Here is a 24,999-nt window from a genome sequence, read left to right as displayed (position 1 = left end):
AAAAACTAATTAATGATAACACTTCAACAATTGGCTAGTTGCTCCTAAATTAAACATCTCACAAACTTTCTATAAAGAAACTTATTAAACAAATTGAAACAATAGAAGATGGAAACCCATGTACACTCCCTAAACACTCTCCTTTTAAGGCTCTTTTAAACCCCAAACAGCTCTTTTAAATTCCCTTCATTTGCATACTTAGTTCCTTTGAATAAATGTAATATCCTGCGTAGTAGTCAAAATTAAAGTATTCAGAAAAGAACAAAAGGTTAAAACATGTGTGTAGCTAAATGTTCAGTAGACAACCTAAGAAGAAGAACAATGTGAAATGTTATTTACATTACACTCACCCTAGGGAAGACTGTTCCTACGTAGTAGTGTTGGTTTTCTGTAGGAGATATGATCAAAATCTGAGTAGGGAGTGTAACTCTCGCACACTGCAAAACCATGCACAAAATTTATCATTAAATAGAGTACGTGAACCAACTCATCAAATAAAAATGCAATGCAAATTCATATCTTTTGATTGTTAATGAGAAAGCTATAACATATGGAGAGATACAGTGTTCATGTATATGCATTGAGTTATTTCTGAAATATTTTTACTGATAAAAAATTAAGTATAGATGACTGACCAGATTTTGTTTCGTGAGATGTTCGAAGAAGTCGAGGTTGTTGAAGTTCAACATGTAGAAGAAAACATAATCAATGGGTCCATGAAAAATTCTACATTGAAATGTTTTTGGAAGATATGTTAGATTCCCACTGAAGAAAGTGTTCGTTTATGAAGTAGCTATAGCATTGTTAAAAACATTACGTTATCGTATATTCGAGAGCTTTCTGGGGCAAATAGAAGGCTGTTTCTAGCCTACTCGACCACTCCATAGTAAGCCTGCAAAAAATTAGAAAACAGTTGAAACATGTCTTTTGTTTTCAACTTTAGTTTACTTTTTTTTGTTCATTTAAGCTTTTATATATCATTGAATATAATCCAAGTTATCAAATTTTCCTTGAGAATACATGGAAGGTGCACTTACGTGGAGGGTGATGTTGCTCTTACGTGAGCCTGTTGATGAGAAGAAAGAGGGGAAAAGTTCAGTCATTGTAGCTAATAGCTAAGTGGCATAATTGTTAGAATGTGTTGATCTCTAACAAACTAGTTCTAGGGCAAGGAAGATTATTTTATAGGTTCATTGATTCTATCATACCTTTCCTCTATGATTGCTTTTGCGACTCCTGTTCGTTTCTGCAACCAAACTTCCCTGGAGACCAAAGATGAATTTTATAAGTAGAAAGTATGGAATATTTTATAGAGTGTGTTTTCATTATGCACGTTCAAATATTTATATCAGATATCAGTGTATAAACCAGGTAGTTTCTTCATTAGTAAACAATCTAGAATCAAATATGGATATAGAGGAAACTGGTATAAGAAACAAATTAAAAAGCAACATACAGCACATATATAGTTTCAAAGATTTTGGCAATTATGAAGGCATATATACTATGTATATGTTGGGGTTATGTGGAATAATGAAGCTATTCAATCAACTTACCTGCCATACTTGCACCAGATTTAGAACAGATGACTTTGGAGGCCAAAACTCAAAGGGGTTAAATTGAGGTGTTACAGGTGCAAGAGCAACCCCATTTGGTTCATATATAGGTCTTCCGTATGGATCAAACCCTGCTGCTAAGAATGGAAGACGTGGGCAACAAATGCTAGCACCATCAGGAAGCATTGATGCTAGGTAGGGTAGAATATTGAATGAGTTTTCACTTGAAGGAAAGGGTGTTGTGGAGTTGTGAGCTGGTGGAAAACCCCTTGGATCAGCCATACCTACTCCCATTGCTGAGCTGCCTGCAACCATAGCCATGCCTCTTCCTTCTTCCACAAATCCTTGTGAAAACCCTTCTCTGGTTGTGGAGGTTGGTGCATTGGATACAGCCATTGGTGGAGTTGAAAAGCCAGCTCTGGTTGAGACATTTGGGGCAACTAGGGACCCTGGGTTTATACCCCCCTGATGACCAAGAGTTTGCTTGATTTTAATAAGAAGGAAATGAAAACAGGTTTAAGTAACAACAAGTACAAAATAAAAGTAAATAATAACACTTTAATTGACATTTTAATCCTTAAAGGGAAAAAGGGAAAAGATCTTCCAACAACACTGTTCTACAAATTGAAAGTACATGTTTTTTGTAGGGTTCGTTTTTAGAGTAGTTGTCTGGAAGAATTTATGTTGTTATATGAATTGGAACATCTGAAATAGTTCATTAATAAATTAGAATTTTAATAATAAAGACTACACGTACAAATCTATCTGTGGCAGCTTCAGTGATTCTCCCTCTATTCATCATCATGTTAGCAATTGAAAATAGATCTTCTGAAAAACAGTGAAATAGTTTATTTTAATAAGAGAAGAGAATAAGAGAAGGATGAAAATGATAAGCAGAGAGAGGAAGAGAACCTTGATTGTGATGTAGAGGAACTCTAATATCATTTGTGGGTGGATCCATTGCTCTTTTCCCACGGAGGGCAACATGTGCCTCCCTAAAATTCCTTGACAGCAGAACATTAAAGTGACCAATTCTAATGTTAGAAATTGGAGAGTTTTCCTGTTCAGTACCAATACTCCCCTAAAAAAAGAAGGAAGACAAAGTTAAGTACTCACCAAAACATATATGAATACTAAATTTTAAACACAACTATTCATTCAGTTTACAACTATAGTATTTCTTTTTATCTAGAAAAAAAAATATATAAATGAAGATATTTCAGAGATATCTCAATTCTTATAAAACAACATTGACGTCCTTCAATCTACCACTCATATTGAGAGCTTTAAAGCGGAAAGAAAGCTCAAAGTCTACCCATATCTAAGTACAAAAAAACACCACCTCTAACTTGAGTCAAACCAGCTCAACCCGACGACCTTCTAACTTTTTTTTTTTATTGACGTCATATATATCAATGGTTCAAAACACCAATTTAAATAGGAAAAACATGCTAAGTGTACATTCGAAATAATGCATGGCCTCAAAGGTATAACTATAGTGTAAAACCTTGGCTTAGACACTATAATAATAGATATCTTACTCGACAAAAAAAATATTAGTAAAAAAATGTGAATTATCCATGAAGATAAACTTTTACCATATTGAATATCACTTCAAAACATGGATGATGTACTGGAGATATTATTGACAGAGACACTGCCAGCTGCATGCAGTAACATGAACATAATCAGTATAAATCAGCATTTATAGTAGTAGAAATCATAATTGTAAAAAGAGAGTTTCATGACATTACTGGGCCAAACAACTCTGCCACGTCGTAGAAATCAGCATTTGCAGTATATAATTGTGTGCCAATAGTTTTTCCTCGACTAATCTCTGGCACAGAGACAGGCATTCTCAGAGGAACAGGATCTCTTGCTGCTATCACAATACAATGTCTTGTTCCATGATAGTACTCTTCTGCTGTCATCACATTAGATGGCCTTGGAAACATCTGCTTAGGGCATGATTCACATCACACATTGTTATTATTGCTTGCAAATGTGAGATAGTTACATCAATGTGGAATTAATAAGGAGTAAAAGAAGCATGTGTTAACATATATATACCACTAAGGCCTCTGCAAGACCTTGCACAATGGTGTGCTGGTTTTCGTTGTTGCCAGTGAAGACCAATGATGGTAGCACAGCCAGAAAGTCATCCACCTCTTTTGTCCAATAGATATATTGGACGCCCAACCCTGTGTAAGGGACACAAAGAAACATATTTAGGATTTCTGCTTCAATATATATAAAAAACTTATTGAGGAATGAGTCTCTCCAACATGAACAAACAAAAGAAATTATCCTATGTATGATGTGTGTGTTATACTAAGGGAATGAACCAGATAATTAACATTACATGTGATAAGGTTAAAGGCAAAAATAATTAGTACAAAGTTGTTATTAATTGAATTGAACAAGACATATCTTATGTATACTGAAAGTAAAAGGTAAATGAAATAATATTTACCTGGATTGTCATTGGCATTGTACAGGATCAGACCCACCTGTGCATTTGCTCCCTGTAAACAAAACACAAGATGATTAGTCTTTGTGAATTTGAGAAACTAATATATATATATATATATATATATATATATATATATATATATATATATATATATATTGTATGATAGAAAATGTTTTTATTCTTAATGAAGTTTAGGATGAATGATATGTGTAACATAAATTATGCAAGAAACTTTGAGTTTTAGTTTTGAAATCGATGGATTAGTGTAACTTCTTTCTGTGCATGTTTAGAAAAGATATATAACATAAAAAATGAAATTATAATATTTTAAATTACCTCGTTTCTTGATTCTTCAAAGAAGGTCCTGCATATAAATAGTGAAAGAAGTTATATTAATACATATTAAAATTTGGATAAATAAATTAACCATAAACAAGGTTCCCAATTCACTTTATGCATAAATTAATGGCGGACAGTGTAAAATATAATTAATACAGAAAAAATATTATAATCTTTTATCTTTTATAATAAAGAAAGGAAACATTAGTATAAATGATTTTAATTATAATCCTAATCAGTTGACATTTTTTTATTATATAAAACATGATATTTTTATAAAATTATTGAAACTGTTTCTGCTTATTTATATTTATATTTAAATGCCTAAATAAATAAATAAAAATCATAAAATAAATCTCCTTCGTCTTCTTTTAGGCTACATTTCCCCCCTGGTGTTAAAAATCTTAGATTTTGCTTTAAAAGATATCAATTTTCACTCGGTTTTTTAAATCCAAGAAAATGTTTTCAATAGTTTATAGATCTAGATTCTTAAAGAAAAAAAAGGTAACAAATATTTAAAAAATAAAATTCATACTGCTATTTTTGAAAACAAATCTATTAATTGGGCATGTTATGAATCATGATTAATATCAAAGATAAAAAATACAACAAGCATATTATTTAATACAATATATATGAAGCAAATTATGATGCATGCATGGTATATGAACATCAAGAATTTTGAGACCTGACTATATTTTGAAGACAGTCTGAAAAAATGCTGGGCCAGTAAGGAGACAAAGCAGAGTTTCCATCTACCACTATGTTTAACCATTTGTTGTTAGTTGCCATGGAATCTAGAACTGAAATCTGCTAAAAGCAAGAGAAAATGAAGAAGATAAAGAAGATGCAGAGGATGCTAGAGACAAGAAATGAGATTGAGAATGATGAAGATGGAGCAGTGTTTGGTAGTTTATATAACACTGGTGTTCATCACAATCACAAGGCTCAACCCTCATTAATATTGAATTTAATTTTATTACTTCATTTCATGCATTGAAGACACATACTGACAAACATTTCTTATATGACTTGTTGTAACGAAGATTAAATTATTTATTGAATTATAAATGCAAACTGCAAGTCATTCTTAGTTTAATAAAGTTTAAATAAAAATCATTCATGTGAATTAAATAAGATTTAATTATGTGAATTTTTTTAATAGAAAACCCACTACAAGAAAAAAAAAAGGTTTTAACGGGAGTTTATTTTTACATTATTCAAGGTTAAAACCTCTATTAAGTCATTTACCAATTTTCCCGCTATGGGAACGTGTTCTCCGAAGTTTTTTAAAATCTCAGGAAAAGTCTTTTAGAACCTTTGTTAAGTATCATAGGTTTCAGAACTTCCGTAAAATATACCATGGGTTTCAAAACCTCTGTTAAATATCACAATATGCAGTCCTAGCAAGGAATTATAATTCAGTCACACTTATATCTATAATATCTAAGGAGAAGAAACACTAAATAAAGAACTATATTCTCCTTACTAGTGTTTATCATTGTTTTATATATCTCAAGTAATTGCATTATCTGTCAGATGTGGACTTCAAAGTCATGTGTGTTCTTGACTAAAGATTGCAAGAACATATTGTGAGGAGAAATTAGTTTTATTACTTCTCACTTTCAGAGTGAATTAATTATCAGATGCATTTTAAAATAAAAGTATTAATCTAAAATATTTCAAAATTATGAGAATTAAATATTAACAATTCTAATTAAAACTAAAATTGCACATAAAACATAAGTACATCAAAAGCTAAAACAAAATAAGTCAGGGTTTTTGAAGTATGAGCTCATAACAATAAAAAAAAACTAGGAATTATATAAACTATCTATCATCAATCATAAAGAAATATGTAAATAGTATTGAAATACTTATTATCTAAGATTAGTTGTTGAAATACTTATTATCCAAGTTATTAGAAAACTTATTTGTAATGTAAAGTTACACTTTCAAAATTTTAGAGAATATAGTTATAAAATATATTAAAACTATGTAGTTTTTAATTATTTATTTATGAATAGATTTAATTATATTTATTTATTGAAGTTTAAAAAATATGAAGTGTTTTAGTGAGGTTCTACAATAAATCTATGGAATTTAATGAAAGTTAAAAAAACATTCATTAATCTATGTTATTTTGTTAACATTTTAGAATAAATCTTTGAAACTTAACAAAGGTTAAAATTTAAAAAGACTTCTATTAATTTGCTGAGGTTATAGAATAAACTTTTGGAACATACTGAAAGTTAAAAAAACCTCTGTTATTTTGCTGAAATTTTATAATAAACCTTTATAATTTAACGAAGGTTAAAAAAATCTTCGTTATTTTAGTGAGGTTTTAGAATAAACCTTTGAAATTTAACTAAGGTTGAAAAAACCTTTGTTAATTTGCTGAAATTTTAAAATAAACCTTTGAAAGTTAAGAAAAGTTAAAAATACCTTCGTTATTTTGCTGAAGTTTTAGAATAATCTTTGAAACTTAATAAAGTTAAAAAACCTACGTTAATTAAATCAATTTTTAGAATTATATTAACCTCTACTAAATAATCTTCATTAAAACTCTTTTTTCTTGGAGGAACTTCGTAAATAAAAGAAAAAAATTTCAAAAGGAATGTATTTCTTTTAGATAATATTTATAGGAAAAGATAGAGGCTTGAAAGTGGTAGGGAATTAAAAGAAAAAACTGATAGAAAATTCAGAAGTAATTGGGAACATAAAAGTGCGTCTAGGGCTTAATCATGGAGTGAATTAATATATATATATATATATATATATATATATATATATTTCCCATTTATAAGTTCTAAATTGATAAGTTAACTTCTTTTAATAATTTTTTATAAACTAGTTTTTAAATGTAAATTGACGTAAAAATATATAGCTCTAAATTTCATTATATAAATAAAATTTGACAAAAATACATTATTATGTAATTGTAATTTTAGATTTTTTAAATAATTAATTTTTTAAAAGTTGTGTGGGATTTTATATTTGTAGAAGTATTTTTAATGGGTGTTAATCTAATTTAATTTTTTAATTTATTTTTAATGTTTTTATTTCTCAGTTTAAACTACTATTATATTTTTTATACAGTGTAGTTTTCGTATAACATTATTATATATTTTTTTTAATTTTTAGAGTGGTAATTCTCATATAACATGTAATGAAATATTAATTACTTTAATTTATTACTACAACAAAATTATTAAATAAAAACTAATATATTAATAAAAACTAATATATTAATATATTAGCAAGTAGTAGATTGAGGGTTCAATATTTGAATATTTTTATGTAGTCATAAGAATGTAAGGTCGTGTAATGATAAATTGTGTAAGAACAAATTTTTTTAAGGATTAAAACATCCTTTAAATGTTTTTTTTATTATTTTATTTTTTATTGAGAAAAAAATCATTAATAAGATGAAGTTAAAGATACCCCATTTAATTAAATAATTAATACAAAACAGTTAAGTAAAATGATATAACATATTTTAAAAGTGGTAATTGTCTCATTTTTCTTAACTAAGAATTTAAAGAATAAAATTTTATACTCGTGTTATATTTGTTCATATATGTTTCTTAAAATTACTAGAATTTTTTTAAATAAACACTAATTTTAAAAATAAAAAAGAATTAATTATTATATTAAGTAAATTAATTGGTATCTAAAATAGTTTTTATTATTAATAAAAAAATTTAAATTAATTTCTAAATTTGTATGGAAGATATTTTAGTTAAAACATTTAGAATATAAAGTAATAAAAACTTTTCACATGTATTTAGATTAGTATGGTCCACTAATCCTAATAATTATTACTTGATTAAATAAATTATCCATATAATCATGTTTATCTATCTAATCCTAATAGTGACCGTTAGTGGTGTTTGATTAATTTTTTTTTTCCAAAGACTCTTAAGTCTACCTGGTACAAATTCGAAAGGATAAGTCTCCATATGAAGAGGCCTATCTCTTCCTTTTTTTATATTATTATTTATTCTTTTCAAATTTTTAATATCAATTAAATCATTTAATATTATTTCACGACTATTTAAATTCAAAAAAATATGGTCTTGTAAGTTTGAGATGTTAAAAAAATTATATTAAAATTATAAAAGAAACTGAAGTTTTTTTCAAAATTTTCAATACTAAATAGAAATTAATTTTAGAAATTAATTTTAGAAAAAAATTTATTTATTATATTAAATAAATTATATATACTATATCAAAAATATTTTTTTATTGATATTTAAAGTAATTTCTATTATTAAAAAACAATTTTCTATTTAATAATTTTTTTATAATTTACTTTAAATAATTGAGGAAGTATATTTTAAGTAATAAATGTGTTGAATAATTTTATTAATTTTACTATCATGTTTATCAGGGAAGAATTTATGTTCATTAATTTGAGCAATGAATATCCATATAACATTAAATTTTAAACAACTGCCTCTAATTCTTTTGGGTTAATCTCCATGAAGGAAACAAATTGCATTCACATCCCATGCTAATTGTTGAGATGATGTTTCAAAATATTTCTTATCATGGAGAACATGATTAGCTTATGGTGTTCAAAATAACGAAAGGTTAAGTTGTTAGGTGAAGACACATGAATGGTTTTTATCATGACTCTAGCATTGCCTGTTTTACAAATCTAGATTCGTTCCACAATATTGACAATTTTCTTTTATTCATCATTGTCATAGTTGAAAGAAAACTTCATTTGTGTGTGAAATTGTTTCATTTTTTTCGTGGGTGAATACTCATTCGTTTCACCTGAAATTTATCGCGTTTTGTCCCAAATTCAGTGGACATTCTTTCGTGGAATTTCAGGAAAAAACTATTTCGGGAGAATTTTTCAGAAATTTTGTGCAAACCAAACCTACCCTCTACCAAAACTTGTGAAGTTTCGCCTTACTTTCTGAAAGTTTATTCTGGGTCCGTATTGCGCTGACAAAATTCACACAAGTATTTTCATATGTTGTTTGAACCCAGGTAAGGAGGCACGCCCATAAACAAATCACAAAAAGAGGATAAGGGGGAGAAAAGCCAGGACGTTTTGTTTTCGGAAAACCAGTTTTCTTCACCCTCGGTCTGGGACTTACTACGCCTTACTCCTTGGGTATTTTGGTATTAAATTTTTACCTGACGTTCTCCACCGTGTGTACTGAGTTTTGGCTGAAATTTGAGCCCCAGATTCGTCCCACATGATTGGCAATAAATTTTTTATTCATCATTGCCAGGACTGAAAGGAATGTTCGTTTGTGTGTGAAACTGTTTGATTTTTTTCGTGGGCGAGTACTCATCTGTTTGACCTGAAATTTGTCGTGTTTTGTCCCAAATTCAGCGAAGATTCTTACGTGGAATTTCAAGAAAAAACCATTTCGGGAGAATTTTTCAGAAATTTTGTGCAAACAAGGCTATCTTCTACCGAAACTTATGAAATTTCGCCCTACTTTTTTGAAATTTTATTTGGGTCCGTATTGCGATGAAAAAATTCACACAAGTACTTTCATATGTTGTTTGCACCCAGGTAAGGAGGCACGTCCATAAAAAAATCACAAAAAAAAGATATGGGGGAGAAAAGCAAGGACGTTTTGTTTTCGGATAACAAGTTTTGTTCACCCTCGGTATGGGACTTACTACGCCTTATTCCTTGGGTATTTTGGTCTGAAATATTTACCAGACGTTCTTTACCGTGTCTACTGTGTTTTGGCTGAGATTTGAGTCCCAGATTAGTCCCACAGGATTCGCTATATATTTTTTATTCATCACAGTCAAGACTCAAAGGAAGGTTCTTTTCCGTGTGAAACTGTTTGATTTTTTTCATTGGCGAATACTCATCCGTTTGACCTGAAATTTGTCGCCTTTTGTCCCAAATTCAGTGGAGATTCTTACGTGGAATTTCAGGAACAAAACATATCGAGAGAATTTATCAGAAATTTTGTGCAAACCAATGATATCCTCTACCGAAACCTGAGAAATTTCGCCCTACTTTGTGAAATTTTATTTTGTGTTCGTATTGCGCGGAAAAAATTCACAGAAGTACTTTCATGTGTTGTTTGCACCTAGGTAAGGAGGCAAGTCCATAAAAAAATCACAAAAAGAAGATACGGGGGAGAAAAGCCAGTGTTCGGAAAACCAGTTTTGTTCACCCTCGGTCTGGAACTTACTACGCCTTACTCCTTGGGTATTTTGGTATGAAATTTTTACCAGACGTTCTTCACCGTGTCTATTGAGTTTTGGTTGAGAAGTGAGCCCCTGATTCGTCCCAAGATTGGCAATAAGTTTTTTAATCATCACTGCCAGGACTGAAAGGAAGGTTCGTTTGTGTGTGAAACTGTTTGACTTTTTTCGTGGGCGAGTACTCATCCGTTTGACCTGAAATTTGTCGCCTTTTGTCCAAAATTCAGTGGAGATTCCTACGTGGAATTTCAGGAAAAAAACCATTTAGGAAGAATTTTTCAGAAATTTTGTGCAAACCAAGGCTATCCTCTACCGAAACTTGTGAAATTTCGCCCTACTTTCTGAAATTTTATTCTGGGCCAGTATTGCGCTGAAAAAATTCACACAAGTACGTGGAATTTCAGGAAAAAAACCATTTAGGAAGAATTTTTCAGAAATTTTGTGCAAACCAAGGCTATCCTCTACCGAAACTTGTGAAATTTCGCCCTACTTTCTGAAATTTTATTCTGGGCCAGTATTGCGCTGAAAAAATTCACACAAGTACTTTCATATGTTGTTTGCACCCAGGTAAGGAGGCACGTCCATAAAAAAGATCACAAAAAGAAGATACGGGGGAGAAAAGCCAGGACGTTTTGTTTTCGGAAAACCAGTTTTGTTCACCCTCGGTCTGGGACTTACTACGCCTTACTCCTTGGTAATCTTGGTCTGAAGATTTTACCAGACGTTCTTCACCGTGTCTACTTAGTTTTCGATGAGAATTGAGACCCACATTCGTCCCACAGGATTGACAATAAATTTTTTATTCATCACTGCCAGACCTGAAAGGAAGGTTCGTTTGTGTGTGAAACTGTTTGATTTTTTTCGTGAGCGAGTACTCATCCGTTTGACCTGAAATTTGTCGCCTTTTGTCCAAAATTCAGTGGAGATTCTTACGTGGAATTTAAGGAAAAAACCATTTCGGGAGAATTTCTCAGAAATTTTGTGCAAAACAAGGCTATCCTCTACCGAAACTTGTGAAATTTCGCCCTACTTTCTGAAATTTTATTCTGGGCCAGTATTGCGCTGAAAAAAAATTCAAACAAGTACTTTCATATGTTGTTTGCACCCAGGTAAGGAGGCACGTCCATAAATAAGATCACAAAAAGAAGATACGGGGGAGAAAAGCCAGGACGTTTTGTTTTCGGAAAACCAGTTTTGTTCACCCTAGGTCATGGACTTACTACGCCTTACTCCTTGGGTATTTTGGTCTGAAATTTTTACCAAACGTTCTTCACCGTGTCTACTGAGGTTTGGCTGAGATTTGAGCCCCAGATTCGTCTCAAAGGACTAGCAATAAATTTTTTATTCATCACTGCCAGGACTGAAAGGAAGGTTCGTTTGTGTGTGAAACTGTTTGATTTTTTCGTGGGCGAGTACTCATCCGTTTGACCTGAAATCTGTCGCCTTTTGTCCCAAATTCAGTGGAGATTCCAACGTGGAATTTCAGGAACAAACCATTTCGGGAGAATTTCTCAGAAATTTTGTGCAAACCAAGGCTATCCTTTACCGAAACTTGTGAAATTTCGCCCTACTTTCTGAAATTTTATTCAGGGCCAGTATTGCGCTGAAAAAATTCACACAAGTACTTTCATATGTTGTTTGCACCCAGGTAAGGAGGCACGTCCATAAAAAAGATCACAAAAAGAAGATACGGGGGCGAAAAGCCAGGACGTTTTGTTTTCGGAAAACCAATTTTGTTCACCCTCGGTCTGGGACTTACTACGCCTTAATCCTTGGGTATTTTGGTTAGAAATTTTTACCAGACGTTCTTCACCGTGTCTACTGAATTTTGGCTGAGATTTGAACCCCATATTCGTCCCACAGGAGTGGCAATAAATTTTTTATTCATCACTGCCAGGACTGAAAGGAAGGTTCGTTTGTGTGTGAAACTGTTTGATTTTTTCGTGGTCGAATACTCATCCGTTTGACCTGAAATTTGTCGCCTTTTGTCCAAAATTCAGTGGAGATTCTTACTTGGAATTTCAGGAAAAAAAAAATTTGGGAGAATTTTTCAGAAATTTTGTGCAAACCAAGGCTATCCTCTACCGAAACTTGTGAAATTTCGCCCTACTTTCTGAAATTTTATTCTGGGCCAGTATTGCGCTGAAAAAAATTCACACAAGTACTTTCATATGTTGTTTGCACCCAGGTAAGGAGGCACGTCCATAAAAAAAATCACAAAAAGAAGATACGGGGGAGAAAAGCCAGGACGTTTTGTTTTCGGAAAACAAGTTTTGTTCACCCTCGGTCTGGGACTTACTACGCCTTACTCCTTGGGTATTTTGGTCTGAAATTTTTACGAGACGTTCTTCACCTTGTCTACTAAGTTTTGGCTGAGATTTGAGCCCCACATTCGTCCCACAGGATTGGCAATAAATTTTTTATTCATCACTACCAGGACTGAAAGAAAGGTCCGTTTGTGTGTGAAACTCTTTGATTTTTTTCGGGGGCAACTAATCATCCGTTTGACCTGAAATTTGTCGCCTTTTGTCCCAAATTCGGTGGAGATTCCTACATGGAATTTGAGGAAAAAACCATTTCGGGAGACCTTTTCAGAAATTGTGTGCAAACCAAGGCTATCCTCTACCGAAAATTGTGAAATTTCGCCATACTTTCTGAAATTTAATTATGTTTGCTGAAAAAATTCACACAAGTACTTTCATATGTTGTTTGCACCAAGGTAAGGAGGCACTTCCATAAAAAAAATCACAAAAAGAAGATACGGGGGAGAAAAGCCAGGACGTTTTTTTATCGGAAAACCAGTTTTGTTCACCCTCGGTCTGGGACTTACTACGCCTTACTCCTTAGGTATTTTGGTCTGAAATTTTTACCAGACGTTCTTCACCGTGTCTACTGTGTTTTGGATGAGATTTGAGCCCCAGATTCGTCCCACAGGATTGGCAATAAATTTTTCATTCAACACTGCCAGTACTGAAAGGAAGGTTCGTTTGTGTGTGAAACTGTTTGATTTTTTTCGTGGGCGAGTACTCATCTGTTTGACCTGAAATTTGTCGCCTTTTGTCCCAAATTTAGTGGAGATTCTTACGTGAAATTTCAGGAAAAATCCATTTCGGGAGAATTTTTCAGAAATTTTGTGCAAACCACCGAAACTTGTGAAATGTAACCCTACTTTCTGATATTTTATTCTGGGACCGTATTGCGCTGAAAAAATTCACACAAGTACTTTTATATGTTGTTTGCACCCAGGTGAGGAGGCACGTCCATAAAAAAAACCACAAAAAGAAGATACGGGGGAGAAAAGCCACGACGTTTTGTTTTCTGAAAACGAGTTTTGTTCACCCTCGGTCTGGGACTTACTACGCCTTACTCCTTGGGTATTTTGGTCTGAAATTTTTACGAGACGTTCTTCACCGTGTCTACTAAGTTTTGGCTGAGATTTGAGCCCCAGATTCGTCCCACAGGATTGGCAAAAAAAAATTTATTCATCACTACCAGGACTGAAAGAAAGGTCTGTTTGTGTGTGAAACTGTTTGATTTTTTTCGGGGGCGAGTAATCATCCGTTTGACCTGAAATTTGTCGCCTTTTGTCCCAAATTCGGTGGAGATTCCTATGTGGAATTTCAGGAAAAATCCATTTCGGAAGAACTATTCATAAATTTTGTGCAAACCAAGCCTATCCTCTACCGAAACTTGTGAAATTTCGCCCTACTTTCTGAAATTTTATTCTGGGTCCGTATTGCGCTGAAAAAATTCACACAAGTACTTTCATATGTTGTTTGCACCCAGGTAAGGAGGCACGTCCATAAAAAAAATCACAAAAAGAATATACGGGGGAGAAAAGCCAGGACGTTTTGTTTTCGGAAAACCAGTTTTGTTCACCCTCGGTCTGGGACTTACTACGCCTTACTCCTTGGGTATTCTGGTCTGAAATTTTTGCGAGACGTTCTTCACCGTGTCTACTATGTTTTGGCTGAGATTTGAGCCCCAGATTCGTCCCACAGGATTGGCAATAAATGTTTTATTCATCACTACCAGGACTGAAAGAAAGGTCCGTTTGTGTGTGAAACTGATTGATTTTTTTCGGGGGCGAGTAATCATCCGTTTGACCTGAAATTTAATGCCTTTTGTTCCAAATTTGGTGGAGATTCCTACTTGGAATTTCAGGAAAAAACTATTTCGGGAGAACTTTTCAGAAATTTTGTGCAAACCAAGGCTATCTACCGAAACTTGTGAAATTTCGCCCTACTTTCTGAAATTTTATTCTGGGACCGTATTGCGCTGAAAAAATTCACACAAGTACTTTCATATGTTTTTTCCACCCAGGTGAGGAGGCACGTCCATAAAAAAAATCACAAAAAGTAGATACGGGGGAGAAAAGTCAGGACGTTTTGTTTTCGGAAAACTAGTTTTGTTCACCCTCTGTCTGGGACTTACTACGCCTTACTCCTTGGGTATTTTGGTCTGAAATTTGTACCAGACGTTCTTCACCGTGTCTACTGAGTTTTGGCTAAGATTTCAGCCCCAGATTCGTCCCACAGGATTGGCAATAAATTTTTTATTCATCACTACCAAAACTGAAAGAAAGGTTCGCTTGTGTGTGAAACTGTTTGATTTTTTTCGTGGGCGAAAACTCCTCTGTTTGACCTAAAATTTATCGCGTTTTGTCCCAAATTCAGTGGATATTCTTACGTTGAATTTCAGGATAAAAAATATTTTGGAAGAATTATTCAGTAATTTTCTGCAAACCAAGGCTATCCACAACCAAAACTTATGAAATGTTGCCCTACTTTCTGAAATTTTATTCTGGATCCGAATTGCGCTTAAAAAATTCACACAAGTACTTTCATATGTTGTTTGCACCCAGGTAAGGAGGCACGTCCATAAAAAAATCACAAAACGAATATACGGGGCAGAAACGCCAGGACGTTTTGTTTTCGGAAAACCAGTTTTGTTTTCCCTCGGTCTGGGACTTACTACGCCTTACTCCTTGGTAATCTTGGTCTGAAGATTTTACCAGACGTTCTTCACCGTGTCTACTTAGTTTTCGATGAGATTTGAGACCCAGATTTGTCCCACAAGATTGGAAATAGATTTTGTATTAATCACTGCCATGACTGAAGGGAAGGTTCGTTTGTGTGTGAAACTGTTTTGATTTTTTTCGTGTGCGAATACTCATCCGTTTGACCTAAAATTTGTCACGTTATGTCCCAAATTTAGTGGAGATTCTTACGTGGAATTTTAGGAACAAACTATATTGGGAGAATTTTTCAGAAATTTTGTGCAAACCAAAGCTATCCACAAACTAAACTTCTGAAAATTTGCCCTACTTTCTGAAATTTTTTCTGGGTCTGTATTGCGCTTAAAAAATTCACACAAGTACTTTCATATGTTTTTTGCACCCAGGTAAGGAGGCACGTCCATAAAAAAGTCACAAAAAGAAGGTACGGAGGAGAAACGCTAGGACGTTTTGTTTTCGGAAAACCAGTTTTGTTCACCCTCGGTCTGGGACTTACTACGCCTTATTCGTTGGGTATTTTGGTCTGAAGATTTTACCAGACGTTCTTCACCGTGTCTATTTAGTTTTGGATGAGATTTGAGACCCAGATTTGTCCCACAAGATTGGCAATAAATTTTGTATTAATCACTACCATAACTGAAAGGAAGGTTCGTTTGTGTGTGAAACTGTTTGATATTTTTCGTGGGCGAATACTCATCCGTTTGACCTGAAATTTGTCGCGTTTTGTCCCAAATTCAGTGGAGATTCTTACGTGAAATTTCAGGAAAAAAATATTTCGAGAGAATTTTTCAGAAATTTTGTGCAAACAAAGGTTATCCTCTACCATAACGATATTAAATTTAAACATTTTATAAAAAATAATATTATTATTTAGAAGGAAAATATCACTGTAAATAATCACTAAATGAAAATTCATTTGAGAAAAAAAAATAATTATTATTAACTAAAAAATTATTAATATCTATAATATTATTTTATTATTTTATTGATAATTAAAAATATTGGTAACTAATTAGAAATCAATTTAAAAATTAATTTAAATTTGTTATTAATTAATTATATACTAGATATTTGATAGTTTTATAATTTTTAATTAAATTTTAATCAATTTCTAATATAATTATGTAATTCACATTACTTTGATATATTAATAAGTTATTTAGTTATATGTAGCATTATGCGTAATTTTATGTCTAACACCTTTTATTATTATTAATATATATATATGTGATATTAAAATTCAATAGAAATATATATTTTTTATACTATTCAAGTATACTTGAAATAAATTATTAAAAATATACGTATAATCACAAGCGCCATCTTATATTTAACTTTTATATTTTTTAAACTATCTTACACATTGAATAACATGAATTATAAAATATAAAACATTGAAATACTAATAAATGTTAAAATTTTAAAATTAAAATATCAACTCTCACATAGTTTTTATCAAAAGAACTATGTAATCCTTAATTTGTTGTAAATGTAAGGAATCCAAATAAATAATTTCATAAATATTTTTCTTTATAAGAAATAATTAATTTTAAATAGTTTTTACATATTTTTTTTAAAATTTTTAGGGAAAAATAAATATTTTAAAATTATATTAATTTTGTATATTTAATTAAAGATAGTGGTTAAAAATGTTAATACCTACCATACACATAATCGACTCCCTAATCCAAACTTAATTATAAGATTTTTTTTAAAATATTGTATCTGATTTAGTAGATTAAAAGGATTCATACAAACTTAGTAAATTAAATAAATGAAGATTTTTTTTTTTTTACAAAAAGCACATAAAGAGTTATCATCTCAACCAGGTAAATTATCCTATGTATCATACTATACTAGGACGGCACCTAGAGTAACTAATCATACCACAAAAAGTTTAATATCATCATCACATAAAATTGAATATAATTCATAAAAATTCTTCCAATATTTCCTTACTAGTTATATTATAAATAAAAATATTATTGTAAGATGAGTAAGTGAAAAAAAACACATAATCTTCAAAAGCAATCAATTAAAGAAAAAAGATAATTATTATATATAAACTATTATATTCTTTTTATCGTGTGAGTGTGCTGATCTCAGTTATCCTTATTTCATTATTTTGTTTGATTGATGTATAAATTGACTTGGATAAGGATTAGTTCCTTGAGTATGATATGAAGTTAGTGTTGTTAATCTCAATTATTTTGTTTGGTTGATTCTATATTTCAATTTTTTCATGAATTATTTATCAAAATGAATGATTTTAATTCATGAAATTATATTTTTAAATATATCTAACACTATTATATGGAATTTACCCGTTTTCTCCCCGGATCGAGATATCCCCTCTTTCACCCCAAAAGAGAATGATTCAATCATAAACATAAAAAAAATTGGGTAGCGAGTGTAATAAAGTACAATTCTATCCATTTTTGAATTTTTAGATAAAATCTCCAAATTATTACTCGAAATTATGAATAATTTATGGTTGGCTTAATTGGACCAAGAAAATCAAGAGTATATATTAAATTCATATATCAAGAGTATATATTAAATTCATATTTATATTCTAATTTGTCCAAAATTATAATTGGGATTTGATTTTATAAATGATGATTTTCAATTAATAGAAAAAATTGATGACATTATAGATTATTTACTAATAAATTTTTTTTTATCAGCTATTTACTTATACATAATTATAATTTTTTTTACAATTATCTTAAATACCTATTATATGATAAATATATAATAAATTAATAAGAAAACCAATTAATTTTTCTGATTAATAGTCTCTTATTGTTCATTAAATCTATAAAACTTATACATCTCAAAATAAAAATAGAAGTACAATAATAGTGATATAATGTGACCCTTGGTGATTTTGCTTGAAAGCCAACTTTCATGTCCTACTCCTCCAAGACCTTTAAACCTATGCTTATGCTTCTGGACTATACCACAATCATAGACACAACCACACATGAATTGGATGCAACAAATGACATGCTTCAATGGAATACATTTATAGGCAAATTAAATCTACAAGTATTTTATCTTACAACACAATCCAATCCTTAATTGCTCCAGGGCTTGGTTCTGTCAACTTATATTTTATTAAAGGAATATGCTAAAATGTTCTTTCAAGTCACTTCCGAATCTTTTAGCCTTTTTCTTCTGTTTCTTTCTGTGGTGTATAGAGTGACAAAAACACTTCAACACTCAAGTCACTATTATTCGATTTACAAGTTCAAGATTAAAACAATTATTATCTTTCACTATAGGGATCCCTTTCCTATTTATAGTTTTCTGGTGGACTTTTCTCTGTGTCAAGATCAGTGCAGGCTTAATACTTATTTAATCACACTTTTAGTGCTTAATTAGCTTTTATTTCTTAATCACACTTTTAGTGCTTAATTAGCTTTTATTTCCAGTTATTCGGCTTCTAAGTTTATTGGTGCTTGGGAGTACATTTTATTAAAGAAATATGCTGAAATAAATAAAAAATGAGAAGAATTCTGATACTTTGTTGATCAACAGTTAAGACTAGTTTCTCAATACAATATTATTGAGGAGTAAATAAAGTTATCTGGGCTCCCTCATTGTGGAGAACAAATGGTTATTTACATTTAATGCACTTGAAATTTAAAATAGAAAAGCTAATAAATGATCAAACTTCAGCAATTGACTAACTTGCTCCTAAGTTAAAGGTGTCTGTCACACACTTTCTATAGGGAACTTATTTAACAAATTGAAACAATAAAAGATAAAAGCCATATACATTTCCTAAACTGCTATATCTTTGATAAAGAGGATAAGGGGAGCATGATATGATTGATCTCTCCTTTTAATGCTCTTTTAAAACCACAACAGCTCCTTTAAATTGCAGTTTTATCTTCTCTTCATTTGCATACTCAAATCCTTTCAATAAATGTAGTACCCTGCCATTTATTGATTAGTCAAAATCAAAGTATTGAAAAAAGAACAAAAGGTCACAACATATGTGTGTAGCTAAATGTTCATAAGACAACCTAAGGAGAATAATGATGTGAAATCCTATTTACATTACACTCACCTCAGGGAAGACTATTCCTACGTAGTAGTGTCGGTTTTTTGTTGGAGATATGATCAAAATCTGAGAAGGGAGATTAACTTTCGCACACTGCACAGAGATATCTAACATCAGTGGGGAAAAAACCAAGCAGAAAATGAATCCTCTTCATGCTCCAAAGTAAATTATAATTAGTTCTGAAATAAAAAGGCAATGCAATTGATATCTTTTGATTAGGAAATGAAGCTCTGGTAAATGGAGATAACAGGTTTTTTTGACAGTGGTGTTCTATGAAGCTCGGACACGCCATTTAAGAGACGTGTTTGTGTCGGATACACATATCAGATACCGACACTTGTAGAATATGTATCGGTGAAGGGTCGAATTCAAAAAATATTGGTTGGATCTTTGACAATTCTAGCACAGTTCTAATACAATTTTAAAAATGACAAATGCATTAATTTTCTAAAAACTTAAGCTAATCGTATAAATTTTGATTAAGGAACAAATCATTTTAAACCAACCATAAGAAACATTTTTTTACCACAAAAAAAAAACAGAGACATACTTGTGCACATAAATCTTTATTGTCAATTTATATAATTCACAATTATATAATATATAAATTTGTGTTTTTGTGTCTTATATTTTGGAGATTATATGTATCGAAGTGTCTGTGTACTACATAGGTGTTGTTATAAGTATGGACTAACCAGGTTTTTGTTCGTGAGATGTTCGAAGAAGTCTAGGTTGTTGAAATACAATATGTCGAAGAAAACATAATCGATGGGTCCATGACAAATCCTGCATTTAAATGTTATTGAAGATATGTAAGATTCGAGAAAAAAGGAAGTGATAGTTTAAGTAGTAGCAATGACATTGTTCCATAAAATTACGTTATCGTATAGTCGATAGATTTCTGAGGTAAATAGAAGGATATCTCTAGCCTACTCGACCACTCGCTAGTTAGCCTGCAATGAACAACAAAAGCAGATTATTGTGATGTTGGACACTATTTTTGCATTTAACCAAATTATGTTTGAGACATGATTTCTGTTATTCAATTTTTATTTACTCAAACCATGGATTAGAGCCCCAAGTTTTCATTTAGAAAGTGATCCTGCAGAATTTTTTGTTCATTTCTGCTATTATCATCAAAGATCCATTGACATTGAGATAAATAGATATCATTTATAGCTATTGGAAAAATGTAACAATAAGGATTTCTCAAAAAACTTAAGATTGAGAATACATGGAAGGAAAACTTACTTGGAAAGTGATGTTGCTCTTCTGAGGGCCTGTTTCATGGGTAGAAAGAGGAGAACAAATCAGCTATTATAACTAACTGCCATAATTAATAGAACTTTGATTGTTAAAAGGCCAGAACTTAAGTCACTGTTGATCTTGTTTAACAAAGTAATTCTAGGCCAAGAAAGATGATTTTAGAGATTAATTGATTCTATCATACCTTTCCTCTCTGAGTGTTTGTGCGATTCATCTGCATTTTTCCAATCAAAGTTCCCTAGAGAGGCACAAGAGAAAATGTCATTGTAAACCAAAGATTAACTGTTTCTTCACTAGTACACAGTCTAGAAACAAATATGATCTAAGAGAAAGTAGCATAAGAAAAATGTACCTCCCATGCTTGCACGAGGTTTTGAGAAAATGTAGAAGATGGTTGTGGAGGCCAAAAATCATGGGGATTAAACTCGGGTGTTATGGGTGCAGGTGGAACCCCAGTTCTTGGTCCAAACACAGGTCTACCATATCGATCAAACTCTGCTACCTGGAATGGAAGATGTGGACGCCTACTCCTGCTAGTACCAGTACTAGCATATGGAAGAATTGGTGGTGATAAGCATGGTTGAGTATTAACTATGTTTCCACTTGACTGAAGAAACATGGAGTCATCAGCTGGTGAAGCACCCATTGCATCAACCATCTTAGCAACTTCTTCTGAAAATATCAAAACAAAATGAAGTGAAGGGTGTTTCATATATCACTTGGCACATTGCAAATGCACGATTAAAAAACAGTATCATCCATTCCAAAGTTTTCATAGTGTCTATAGACGAAAAAATAGCAGTAAGCTACACATGGTTGGAAGATTTATTATAATGGTTAGTATTAAAATTCAGATAATAGTTTGAAGTTTTGTTCAGCCAAGAAAGCTGAGATTTGTAGACAAGTCTTTTCTTATTGGCCACCTATATGAGATAAAGTGGAACCAAGAGCTAAATTTTCCGTCTACTACTCAGATGCTGATAAATAATAGTTCATTGCTAATGATACATGTACTTCTAGCAAACAGTGAATGGTAAGAAGCATAAAAAGGATATAACATGCAATGCTTCATTTCACAAGAATGGCATTACTTCAACAAGTAAAGCTTGCTATAGTTAGTAGTAAAAATTTTCTAGTTTATAAGCCAACAAACAGATACAAATCAGTCAGAGGAGGTAAAACTTGATACTAAACATTAAACAGGAAAAAAAGTCACTTTAATAAGAAAATGATAAGAGAAGGATAATAAACAAAGAGGGAGAGAACCTTCTTCTATGGCTGGATCTACTCTTCTTTTCCCACGAAGGGCATCATGTGCCTCCTTAAAATTTCTTGCCAATAGAACATTCAACTCGCCAATTCTAATATTAGAAATTGGAGTGTTTCCCAGTGGAGAATCAATATTTCCCTATAAAAGAAGGGAAAAAAAGGTTATGTACCAACCAAAACATATATGAATACCATGTTGTTCTAAATATGCAACACAACTAGGACTTTCTGACATGGAACATGCCACTAGATATCTCATTCAATAGATACCTTAAACCAGCTTAACAAATAAGAGATTAGTGAAAGGATGCTAATTATATGAGAGATAAACTTATACCATATTGAATATCACTTCATAAATTGGATGTTGCACTGGGGATATTATTGAAAGGGACACTGCTAGCTGCATGTAGTAACAAGAGCAGAGTCAGTAAAAATAGAAGGCTATCATTGGGTAAAACAAGTAAGAACAGAGTTCCAAAAGATTACCGGGCCAAACATTTCTGCCATCTCACAAAAATCAACATTTAAAGTATGCAACTGTGTGCCAGAAATTCTTCCTTGATTAATCTCTGGCACAGAGACTGACATTCTCCTAGGAACAGGGTCACCAGCTGCTATAAGAATAAAATGTCTTCTCTCGTTGTAGTATTCTTTTTCTGTCATGACATTAGACGGTCTTGGAAACAACTGGGTAGACCATGATTCAATTGCACATTGTTATTTCCCAATTTTATACTACAATGCTTAATAAGGAGTAAAAGAAGCATGTGTTAACATATATATATACCACTAAGGCCTCTGCAAGACCTTGCACTATGGTGTGCTGGTTTTCGTTGTTTCCATTGAAAACCAGTGATGGTAGCACAGCCAGAAAGTCATCCACCTCTTTTGTCCAATAGATATATTGGAATCCCAACCCTGTGTAAGGGACACAAAGAAACATATTTAGGATTTCTGCTCCAATATGTATAAAAAGTTACTGAGGAATGAGTCTCTCCAATATGAACAAAAGAAATTATCCTATGTATGATGTGTGTGTTACTAAGGGAATGAACCAGATAATTAACATTACATGTGATAAGGTTAAAGGCAAAAATAATTAGTACAAAGTTGTTATTAATTGAATTGAACAAGGCATATCTTATATATACTGAAAGTAAAAGATAAATGAAGTAATACCTGGATTGGAGTTGGCATTGTACATAACCAGACCTACCTGTGCATTTGCTCCCTGTAAACAAAAGGCAAGATCATTTGTCTTGTGGATTTGAAAAACTAGACTGTATTTGTATAGAGAAATAATACAATGACAACCTGTTTCAGTATACAACCCTGTTTCTGTGCCGATTTTGAATGAAATGAGAAAAATATTCTTTCTTCATATCATCAATCAGAAATTATATACTGGAATATATCATTCCTCTCGTATCTTCACATCTGAAGAGCGTAGTTGTTTCTTTAATTCTGATATTATATTTAATTTATGTGCCCCTTCAGACCAAAACACAAAGATGTAGGAATGACATATGGTTTTGGTTTTGAAATCAATCAATTTCTGTAAACTATGTGCATTTTTACAGAAAAGATCAAACCATAAAAAAATTCAAATACAGAAAGACTATAAATTACCTCTTCTCCTGAGTCCTCCTCAAAGAAGGACCTGCATAGAAGAATTAGTTAATTAATGCAGATACATGTGTGAGCAAATTCAGTTCAAAGAGTTACAAATTTAAATTTTAAATTGAGTAAATAAATTAAGCCATCCAGAGAGAGAGAAAATTTTAAGATAGAAATGAGCCATGGAGACTAACCTTTTAAACATTAAAGAAAGGAAATTTTGGTATATCTTTGATATATTTTGATATTTTGTTGTTCATCATATAAAAATATAATATTTTTATAAAATTATTCGCATTGCTTCAATTCAATTTTAATATATATCTATCAACAAAGCAATTCAATTAAGTAAAAGTCATAAAAAATTCTCCGTCGTCTTCCCCCCACTGATGTTAAAGTCATGGTTTTTACTTATAAAAATGACTAATTTTCATCATGGTACTCAAATCCAAGAAAAAGTTCTGCACTTTATAGATAAAAATTCTTTAAAAAAAAGGGTAAGAAAAAGTTTCCGGAAACACACAATAAAAAAAAGATCTCTTAAAACATTTCTTCAAGCATATATGATTAAAAATGCAGCATGCATGAGATGAAACAAATTATGATGGATGGTATATGAGCATCAACAATTTCGACACCTGACAATCTTTTCGAGACAGACTGAGAAAATGTTGGTCCAGTAAGGACCCATGGCTGAGTTTCCATCTACTATTATGTTTAACCATTTCTTAATTGACATTGAATTCTCTGGAACTGAAATCTACTGAAAACAAGAGAAATTGAAGAACATGGAGAGAATGGTAGAGGCAAGAGATGAGATTGAGAATGAAGAAGAAGGAGCAGTATTTGGTTGTTATATAGCACTAATGTTCCCTACACGAAGTGAATTTTAAGTCTAACTCAACTTTATAAAACTGACTTATAAAGTGAAGTTTGCACCCACTTATATACTATGAAATATCATTACTTTTAAGGATCTGTTTGTTTCTATGGATGTACTATTCACAAGCATAGATGAGAAGATATATCACTTATTTAAATTCATGGTGGTTTTGTGAAGAAGAAAATAAGAGGATATAAGTGTGAACAGTAAATCTATTCTCCCCTTGAAATAAATAGAACTAACGCAAATATTTTAATAAAATAAAATAATAAAAAAATATATAATTATTTATAATAAACAAATTTTTTA

The 24,999-nt window shown here is 31.6% G+C and overlaps 2 protein-coding genes across 3 annotated transcripts; both read right to left on the bottom strand.

The window, feature by feature from the left end:
• Positions 1-294: 294 nt before the first annotated feature.
• Positions 295-5,160, bottom strand: LOC137838909 (mediator of RNA polymerase II transcription subunit 25-like). Its single transcript, XM_068648118.1, has 15 exons — positions 5,057-5,160; positions 4,366-4,393; positions 4,030-4,081; positions 3,627-3,757; positions 3,311-3,511; positions 3,155-3,220; positions 2,469-2,637; positions 2,314-2,384; positions 1,557-2,021; positions 1,209-1,262; positions 1,021-1,115; positions 818-892; positions 636-726; positions 351-437; positions 295-306 (listed from the first exon to the last, which is right to left on the bottom strand). The coding sequence occupies exons 1-15, from the start codon at positions 5,158-5,160 to the stop codon at positions 295-297; spliced, it is 1,701 nt and encodes a 566-aa protein (XP_068504219.1).
• A 13,957-nt stretch (positions 5,161-19,117) lies between these two features.
• LOC137836543 (mediator of RNA polymerase II transcription subunit 25-like) lies at positions 19,118-24,634 on the bottom strand. 2 transcript variants are annotated; one of them, XM_068645208.1, is made up of 13 exons: positions 23,820-24,634; positions 23,370-23,421; positions 22,978-23,108; positions 22,677-22,877; positions 22,525-22,590; positions 22,185-22,326; positions 21,271-21,590; positions 21,103-21,156; positions 20,904-20,932; positions 20,531-20,605; positions 20,348-20,438; positions 19,659-19,745; positions 19,118-19,524 (listed from the first exon to the last, which is right to left on the bottom strand). In XM_068645208.1, exons 2-13 carry the CDS (start codon positions 23,392-23,394, stop codon positions 19,498-19,500), a joined length of 1,248 nt encoding a protein of 415 aa, XP_068501309.1. In that variant the 5' UTR covers positions 23,395-23,421; positions 23,820-24,634; the 3' UTR covers positions 19,118-19,497. The 2 variants fall into 2 exon arrangements, with proteins under 2 accessions (XP_068501309.1, XP_068501310.1); XM_068645209.1 differs by having other exon boundaries at positions 19,155-19,524; positions 23,370-23,850; positions 24,446-24,634.
• Positions 24,635-24,999: the final 365 nt, after the last annotated feature.

This window comes from Phaseolus vulgaris, chromosome 4 (assembly GCF_000499845.2).
Source record: "Phaseolus vulgaris cultivar G19833 chromosome 4, P. vulgaris v2.0, whole genome shotgun sequence".
NCBI lineage: Eukaryota > Viridiplantae > Streptophyta > Magnoliopsida > Fabales > Fabaceae > Phaseolus > Phaseolus vulgaris.
The sequence above is the reverse complement of the archived record's forward strand: the minus strand, read 5'-3'. Positions and strand labels throughout refer to the sequence as shown.